Source organism: Mus pahari, chromosome 2, assembly GCF_900095145.1.
Source record: "Mus pahari chromosome 2, PAHARI_EIJ_v1.1, whole genome shotgun sequence".
In the NCBI taxonomy this organism is placed as follows: Eukaryota; Metazoa; Chordata; class Mammalia; order Rodentia; family Muridae; genus Mus; species Mus pahari.
In genome coordinates, this window is record NC_034591.1 from 59,003,694 (window position 1) to 59,013,328 (window position 9,635).

Below are 9,635 nucleotides of genomic sequence, written 5' to 3' on the forward strand. Positions count from 1 at the left end.
CTCTTCAGCAGGACGGAAATGTGCAACTGTGGCCAAAGCCTAGCTCTTTCTAGCTAATCCTGGGTAAAGGGAACAAAGCCACATTAAGAATTTAAAAGGTAATGACTCCTTTCAATGTGGCACATCATATGGAAAGACTATTTTTCATATCAAGCACAATTATCTTCTCAGCTTTAAAAATTTTTAAGACTTTGCTCTATTTATGTAAGACTTAAAAACACACTGTTGCTAACTGGTTAATAACTTCAGAATATTTTTCAATTTACTGAGAATATATAAAACTTCCCGTAGGCCTTCCTTTGATGATACTTTAGTTACTTTTTATTATCAATTAATTTTGTTTTTTTGAGATAGGTTTTGTGTGTGTGTGTGTGTGTGTGTGTGTGTGTGTGTGTGTGTGTGTAGCCCTGGCTATCCTGGAACTAGCTCTGCAGACTAGGCAGGCCTTGTATTCACAGAGATTTACCTCATTCTGATTCCTGAGTTGCTTGGATTAAAGGTGCACATTATCACCACCACCACAGTCTGGCAATTAGTTTAGCAAACTCCATCTAACTGCTGTGAGTAGGCTTAAATACATAGTGGTATCAATTATCATTTGAACTTTAATAACTCAAAATTCCATTTTATTTTAGATTTGATAGTTTTTTTTGTTTTTTTTTTTTTTTTTTGGAAGTTCTTGGCTTGAAGTTGCTAAGTACATCTCCTTAAATTTGCATGTTTAAATCCTGGAGAGTCAAGATTCCTGGCTCTGAGAGGTACTGGCCACCAATCCATCCAGTTGTTTTCTTTACTACTATGGTGATTTTTTTTATATTACCTGTAAGTAAAGTCTAAGGGGAACTGTGACGAGGTGATACTTTTGATCTGTGCAAAGATAAGATTTAGGGTTCTAGAACAACAACTGGGGACAGGCTTCATGCTTTCCTGCAACTCCAATGTCCCTAATAATTCCATTTCCACCTAGGGAACTCAGGTACTGAATTACCCAACCTTTTGAAGACCAGGCTTGGGGAAAAAAGGAAGAGGGAGAATGAATGGAGATGCCACCACTTTTATTTTAGGTTGCATATTATAGATAAAAGACTAGAAAGAGGATGTAGGATGTAGTGTAGGAGTTAAGTTGGAAGAAACAATGGGATTGTTAGCAAAGATGTTAGTATGGATCCAGCAAGTACCATTTATTTAAAAAGTATAAATAATTGTCATTATGCTAAGATTCCCCATAATTTTAGGTAGAGAAAAGGATAATAATTATTCTTTAAAAGTTGTTTACCATTAACAAAAATATAATTTTCAGGGTATATAGTCTTGTGGGAAGTATTCATTTATTCCAATTAAACCTGAAAATTAATTTCTTATTTTAAATAAAAATAGAAGAAACTCAGAAATTAAAACCTGTACCTTACATTTAAATTACACAAGTGTCTCACATTCAAAACTGTCAGTAAGCAGTTTTGTAGGCTTTTAATTAGGTGTTGTCCACGGTGTTTTATGTCCTGGACAAAGGAGCCATTTAAGTATTTGGTGACTGGAAGAGCTGAGAGGAAGATATGGACTGTATTTTCCTGAGAATTTGCTACATTGAGGAGGAAACAATCCCCCGACCCTCTCCTCAATTGCTGGACCCAATGAGAAAAGAAGGCAATGTGTGCCAGCACTGACCAGCCTGAGTGGTTAGGCAGAGCCCAGTGAGCAAGGCAACCCGGGGTGAGAGAGCTGGAGGTGAGGAAGAAGATGCAGCATCCCCTTTTCTCTGCCCCCGAGGCAGGCTCTCTAACTCTCCCCCACCACTTAAATGTAAAGAGCTTCACTGTGACAGCAGCTGCTGAGGACTGAGCAGGCGCTACACAAGGGTATGCTGCATTTACTCCATCCCTCAGAAATGAACGGCGGTGGATAGGGAAAGTGCTCCACAACATAATCCCAGAACAGGCAAGAACGATGCTTGGTGATGGAGATCGCCCCATCAGATGACCAGCCACAGGCTGATCTTGTGGTTAGAAGGGCAAAGTTGACTGGCAGACTTTCCATAGCAATTTTCCCAAGCTGCAGCAGCAAATTCTTTCCATCATGCCTGACCACCAAAAGGGCAGAATTCAGGGTCTCTCCTCTTTCTTCTTGGGAATGGGCAGACTTGTATGCACGTGATAGTTATGTTGAAGAAGAAACACGGGCAGCAGAGAATTCTGGTTCCTAAAACATTCTTCCCTCTTTTGTTGAATAGGAAATTCCATTCTGTTCCACATGAGCTTATGCATTGAAAACTTTGTATCTTTAAAAAAAAATTTGAGGAACAGAACTGTGTTTTGATGTTAACAAACTGTATGAACACAAGACTTAAGAAATAAAGAGTAGATGCTGCCATGGTGGACTGGCTACTTGAAGGCTGCAAATTCTCCTGTAGAGGGAGGACAAGAGCTGATTTTAAAACATCATCTCGAAAGAACTTCAAGACAGAAAAGCCTTATTTGGGTCTCACTGAAAGGTGATCAGTTAAATATATTACAAACCTTGTAACATAAGTCACTAGTTTAAACCTCTAGTCAGTGGAATCCACAAAAGAACAGTTCAGCTGTATCAAGAAAATAACAAGCTCCAGAGAGTGTCCCAGCTGGGTACCAGCTGCAGGGCAGCCTCACTCTCACAGCCTTGGTGCCTCACACAGCCTCACACGCCTCACACAGCCTCACTCTCACAGCCTCACTCTCACAGCCTCACTCTTACAGCCTCACTCTCACAGCCTCACACGCCTCACACAGCCTCACACGCCTCACACAGCCTCTCACAGCCTCACTCTCACAGCCTCACTCTCACAGCCTCACTCTCACAGCCTCACTCTCACAGCCTCACTCTCACAGCCTCACTCTCACAGCCTCACACAGCCTCCTTTCTACTTTTTTTTTTCTTTTTTTTTTTTTTTTAAGATTTACTTACTTTATGAATATGAGTACACTGTGCTGATTTCAGACACACCAGAAAAGGGCATCAGATCCCATTACAGATGGCTGTGAGCCACCATGTGGCTGCTAGGAATTGAAATCAGGACCTCTGGAAGAGCAATCAGTGCTCTTAACCTCCAGCCTCTGAGCCATCTCTCCAGCCTCGTTTGTTTTTCTAAGACAGGGGTTTCTCTGTGTGGCCTTGGGTATCCTGGAACTCGCTCTGTAGACCAGGCTGGCCTCAATTTACAGAGATCTGCCTGCCTCTGTCTCCAAGTGCTGGGATAAAAGGTGTGCCCCTCCTCCACCTGAGTCATATTGGTAGCCCCAGCTACTTGACATTGTAAGTGCTGTCATTGACTTTTTTATTTCAAAGAATATCTTGCTATATAGATGACCTCAAAACCATGACCTTCTGCCTTAGACTCCTGAATATTATTACATCTGATATTTTTCTCTTACTAGGAATAACCTCTCCAGTGTTAAATTTCTGTCAGATTTGGGCTGGTTGCTAGGGAATGTTGGCATGTCTCATATGTAGCAGACTGTTAATGCCTGGTGGACTGAATCCTAAGATTTATATGCTGAGAAGATCAGCACGATGGTCTTGACCTTGCCACCCTCTTGTCTCCCTGCCATCTTTCTCAGCACTCTAATCATGCTTCAATCACTAAAGTTTGCTTTCCTAGCCTGAACACAACCAACTGGGCTACAGACAATCATTTTTTTTTTTTTCTTTTTTTTTCCGAGACAGGGTTTCTCTGTATAGCCTTGGCTGTCCTGGAACTCACTTTGTAGACCAGGCTGGCCTCGAACTCAGAAATCTGCCTGCCTCTCAGACAATCATCTTATCTCTTTCCATCAAGGATTCTTTGTAATCATTAACTAACAAAGGCACTGTTGAGCCAAAAGACCAAAGAAAGAAGCCAGGCATAGTGGTTCCTGCTTGTAATCCCAGCACTTGGCAGGTACTGCTAGGAAAATCCAAAGTTCCAGGCCAGCCTGGGATGTATAGGGAATCTGTTTTACAGATGGGCAAGCTGCTAAGTGGTCTGGTAACTTGCCCCAAATCACACAACTTAAAAAATAAATAAATAAAAAGGCCTGGAACAAAACAGTAGGGTATAACCCTTTATGAGAAAAAACTAGAACTCTTGGCAAAACAATACAAAACCAAAACAGCACCACTAACAAAAATATACAGAAAGGGAAAGTGATTTAACTCTAGTGCTTCCAATTTCTCTGTATCTGTTACCTACAAATTTTACCTGCCATATTTTAACATTCTTCCTTTTGGGCTAATTTCCCAGTGAGCCAAATGGGGAGGGGGAAATCAATTCCTATGCATTCTATGGGGAAATGCTTGAGTGCTTATGGGACAGCACATGAGTTTCTGAGCAGCTTGAGAGAGCTTAGAAATGCCAATGCTGACGAGCTAATAAAGAAAGGAGAAAAGAGGAGGAAGCCAGGAAGGGAGTGAAGGATGGAGTGTGAGCAAGTCACATGAAGACGGTAGGGCATGAGGGGTGGCAGGGGTGAGGAGAAAGACAATGGACAAGGGCAGGAGCGCACTAGAAAGAGGTATGCTGGGAGTTAGAGAAAGAGCTCCATTAAAAAATCCTTCCATATTCTGCATTTCATATGCTTAAAATGTTTGAGTGCTCTATGGACCAAGTAAATTTTGTAATAACTTCGTTAGCTATGTACAACACCACCTACCAATAAACTCTTTATGGCACCAAAGATTTAGAAATCCTGAGTTTTGATGGTTTCTAATATATTACATTGTGTTATCTCTTTTTTTCTCATTTCCTTTTCCCACACTGGTGATCAAACACTATGCAGACACTTGCACGTTCTATAAAGTAACCTACCCCGAGCTATGTCCTCAGCCCTAAGTTTTCTGAGACAGGGTCTTTATGCAGCCTCTCATGCCCTGGACTTGTGACCCTAATTCCCCTGTGCTGGTGGTTTCTTTTGTTTGTTTGTTTGTTTGATATGAGAAAGGTTCTCTTATATTTAGAATCATGAATCAGTATGTAAGATTACAATGGCTTTCTTAACTTATCCAAACCCGGGACAAACGGTAAATCATAATAATTAACAGGCAGTTTCCTTATATGAAATCTAACAGAGCAGGTAAAGCAAATATTTCATAAGTTTATCTGTGGTACTTACAAACTCAATTATTAAAGTTTTCCAATTTTCTGCTTTATTATTTTCAAAGGAAAATAACATGTATGTAAGAGTAATTTTTGCTTTGGGTTTTATTTAAGCATTATTATAAGTCTAAATTGAATAACTGAGTATCAATAGACTTTGGTCTTTAGGTGACTATAAAGTAGAGATGGCAGGATTTTTTTTTTTTTTAAAGATCACATGATTCCACTTTTCTGCTTTTAGATTCTAAGTCACAGGAAAGTTATACTTCATCATGGTTATATCACACTCATTTTTCTGTACATAAAAATGTAAACATTAGAGGTACATGACACTGTGGAATGCAAGAAGAAGATTATCGGATGGGATCTTTCTGGACAGAGACTCTCAGGAAGAAAGCTTATGAGACACAAGGCTGAGTAAGTGCTGTAAGCCCACCAGAAAGGTAAGGATACCCTGATAACTGAACAGGCCATCGCAACCAATTATCTACAGAAGTAAAACAAAAACAGAGCAAACACATTAAAAATCCTCCTAATTTTGTGAAGTTTTCTTGGGGGAGGGAGTGGGAACAAAGGGCAAGGCATCTGCAGAAGAGATTTGACTCTTACACATGCACGGCATCTTTAAATATAAATGTCATCTAAAAGAGCCTTAACTATACTTCTCCACTAAAATCCAACGTTAAGTCATTTACCTATGTCAAATGTGCCACTGTGATATTTTTGGCACTCACATCCACAATTTACTAAAAGAAATAATCTATTTCTTTAAGGAAATAAAGGACTTCCACACACTCTAAACTACATTAAAAAGAAATGCCTAGAGGAAAATATAAAGGATAAGGCCAGGAGTACTTGGTTCTTATCTGTCAGTTGGCACAGTGGACGGAGGCTAGCCTACAGTGTACTTCCCACCTGTGAACACGCAGAGGGAAGCTTTCCTCTGGAGTCCCTAGGACAAGTGACAGTTAATAAAGAGAGCTGCATGAGCAAACTGAGAGAAACCTCGAGCTTAGTAACTGGAACGGTCAAGAAAACAAACTCAGAATAGGAGGTAACACATCTGGAAGGGGCGCTGAAAATGCTTAGCAGTGTTTGTGCATTTGTATGCACTGATGCTGAAAATTCAATGTTCAGCATAATTCTAAGATTTGGATAGCAGTTTCTAAGTTTTTAAACACAAACATTCTTTGGCTCACCTGAAATAACAGAGTATCCTACTTAATTTAAATATAAGGGAACCTGCTCATTTGTTTTTGTTGCTACCTTACTTTAATGTCTCACTTAGGGCGTTTCAGTGGACTGGAAACCCACCATATCCCCCTGCTTGGATGGGTGTTTTCGGAGAAGCACAAGCATACAGACTAAAATCTTCTGTTTGGAAACCAGCCCGATTCAAGGAGGGCTCTGATGCACTGCGGTGAATTTTTGGCAATGAGCGGGCCAGCAGCTCAATGGAGGCAAGAATCTGTAAGAAGAAAGGGGTGGGGAAGGGGACAAAACAGAAGACAAGAAAAAGCAGAGTGTAGAATAAAAATCTGGGTAGTATAAATTCTTAAGAGCTCAGCATACTTAGAATGAGATTCCACTTGAGCATTGTTTTCAGTTTGATTAATGAACAAAGAGAAACTGGGTATTTTCCCATCTGTACAAAAGTAAAAAAAGCTAGCAACACAGTGACAATGGCTTTATATACACACACAGATGAACGAATGTCACTGAGTTGGGGTTTGCTTGTACTGCAGGTCATTTGCTAGTCTTGAAATGAATGGTAAGTAAAAAATTAAAACTAATTACAGACCGAAAACTCTGGCTCTAGGGGACAGAACACCTTCCTTTGGTCTTCCTGGCACTTCAGCACACGCACACACACACGCACACACACCGCCACACAAATCTTTTTAAAGAAGATGTTAGGTGTTGTAGCATACACCTTTAATCCCAGCACCCACTGAGGCAGAGGCAGGTGTGTCTGTGAATTTCAGGCCAATCCAGGCTACAAACTGAGTCCCAGGTCAGTTGAAGTAAGACCCTTTATATAGTACATAGTTATAGTATGAGTATAATAAAAAAAACCAAAATTAATAACATAATATTAATATATAGTAAAATAATATATAAATATATAATTAAAATTTTAATAAATACATAAAAAAGTTTAAAAATCTAGCATAAACAGAAAATGTACAATCTGGTTTTTTTAGCCATCAAGAATGACCTCTGGTCAAAAGTGTAAGGAGAAAAGTACACGGTCAGAGGCAACATAGTATAAGATACTAAGGCACAGTGAGTACAAAGCAGAGGATCCAAGTGTGTTACTGGTATAAAAAAAGGGAAAAACCCGAAATCAAGACCACTCTTGTTCATTTTTTTCAGTTTATAAACTCATAATGTTATTTTTGTTAACTATTTGAACTTATGTGAAAGGATTCTAAGATCAAAAGGTTTGAGAACTCTGGGTAGAGAGAGAGCACGGTTCCCAGAACCCACGCCATGGCTCACAGCTGCCACAGCTCCAGTCCCAGGGGACCTTTCTCCCAGCCTCCAGGGGCATCAGGCATACAAATGGTACACACATACATATGCAAGCAAAACACTCAGACACAAAGTACAATAAAATAACTTTTGAAAGTTTGAGAACTGTAGGACAAATGCAAAGCCCTGATAAAGAGCTGTACTGGATCTCAAACTTCCTTCAGCCTTCGTAAAGTCACTGCCTTGTTTGCTTATCTGGATCTTCAGGGTCCCAACTCAAAACCCAAACTGTATCCCTCCACTCCCCTGCATCACACTAAAAAGCTGCATATGAAGATTATGCAGTGAGTGACTTTGGGGTGTCAGGACGTCTTTCTTACTTGGGGAAAGAGTGGTCTCTCGTCTCTTTTCTTTTTGAGGCACTCTGCCATTAATCTCTTCATGGCTTTTGGACAGTTACTCCGTACCTTACTGAGATCTGGAGATAGGTATCCTCGTCCCACCATAAAAATTATCTGAAGGGAAATAGGTAAATCATAATTCTTATTAATAAATGCAAATTTATAAGCAATGGAAATGTAACCAACTCTATACTTAGGGCATTTGTACTTTCCTATATGTACATTAAACTCTGATAAGCTAAAACAGAAAACAGTGCTAATGTCTGGCCTCCTAACCCATCACAAACTGTTGTAGCCCCAGGCCCATGGCAAACCCTCCTAATCAATTAATCCCGGTGCTTGTACCACTCCTTTAGTGGTGCGTACTGATAGCGCCCAGGGACATGCAGATGAGACGGTGCTTCTTACGTCCTTCACAAAAGTTGCTGAGTACCATTTGTTGTTGGGCAACATGGCTGGTAAGTTCTTTATGTGTAGCAGGGAACAAAACAGTTAAGCACTTTATAGCTGTCAATTGGCAGCTGCAGTCAAGCACATCTGTCCTATCAAGTCACTTAAGCCATTTAGCTACCCCATCAGAAGCCAAGCATCCTCCAGTAGGAAGGGGGGCCAGATAGATGAAGGTGAAAAGGCTGATCTTCATTAGAGTTCTTCTCATTTTTTCAACTTTTAAATTTTTGGCTCTTTTGAGGGTGGGCAGAGCTAGGTTAAGAATATTGTGTCTGAGGAAAGAGGGGGCCCAAGAGAGAGGATTTTGAGAGGGGCAAATTAGAGGCTAGCATGAAAAGGTAGAGCTCCATTGTAGACAGGGCTGATGGAGTTTAGAAATGATCATATCTGAAAGGTATTTCCTGTTTGATGCCAGAATTTCATTTATTAACCTGTAGTAAAGCTTTACTTCAAAGTGTCTCTGTGATACAAGTTGGTCAAGACTGGAGAAACAGCAGATAAGTAATAACTAAGAACGTGTAAGAACACTGAGAGGAAGAGGCCTGCCATCCACACAGGACAGCAGTTCAGATAGCTTATATTCCCAGAAAAGGTATGAAAGATATAGCAGAATAAAAAGGCTGGAAGGCTGAAAACCTGAGGCCTGTGGACTACATATATTATCTATTTTGGTATAGAAACAATTCTCCGAGGTGTAGGAATTGATCCCATGTTTCAGATTAGGTATCCAGTGCTCAAAAACCAAAACCAAGGGCCTTGCCCAAAAGTGACAACAATAACTGGGAGAAGAATGCGCAGACAGAAATCCTGCTCTGCCTGCAATGACTTCCTGTGCTCTCTGCAATTGATCCAGAATCTGGATAAAACAAGGCCTAACTCAACTCTACCCTTGCTCATCATATAGTCTTCTTTCTAAATTCCCACATCTTTAAACATGATGATGCTGTTCTCTTTACCAACAGCTATAGTGATTATCCACTGCTTTACCTGCCATTAACGTTTTTCAATGTGTCTCATCTACATCCTCTAATGAGACATGCTGTTCTTGGAAAACAGGGCTGTGTCTATCAGATATGTACTTTTTCTTTTTCTTTTCCTTTTCCCTTTTTCCCTTCCCCTTCCTTCCTCTTCCCCTTCTTCCCCTTCCCCTTCTTCCCCTTCCCTTCCCTTCCCTTCCCCTTCCTTCCCTTCCCCTTCCCTTCCCT

At 40.4% G+C, this 9,635-nt stretch overlaps 1 protein-coding gene across 9 annotated transcripts in view; it reads right to left on the reverse strand.

The window, feature by feature from the left end:
- Nucleotides 1-394: 394 nt before the first annotated feature.
- Nucleotides 395-9,635, reverse strand: part of Braf (B-Raf proto-oncogene, serine/threonine kinase) — a 124,473-nt gene continuing 115,232 nt past the window's right edge. For 6 of the 9 annotated variants that reach the window (XM_029534214.1, XM_029534199.1, XM_029534212.1 and 3 more), the window contains 3 exons: nucleotides 7,960-8,094; nucleotides 6,419-6,572; nucleotides 3,880-5,591 (listed from right to left, as the gene is read on the reverse strand). In XM_029534214.1, the coding sequence (XP_029390074.1) occupies nucleotides 5,503-5,591; nucleotides 6,419-6,572; nucleotides 7,960-8,094 (378 nt within the window). In that variant the 3' untranslated portion in view covers nucleotides 3,880-5,502. Of the gene's footprint in view, nucleotides 2,402-3,879; nucleotides 5,592-6,299; nucleotides 6,573-7,959; nucleotides 8,095-9,635 lie in introns of those variants that run through there. The other 3 variants (XM_021190437.1, XM_029534215.1, XM_029534206.1) reach the window with 2 other exon arrangements.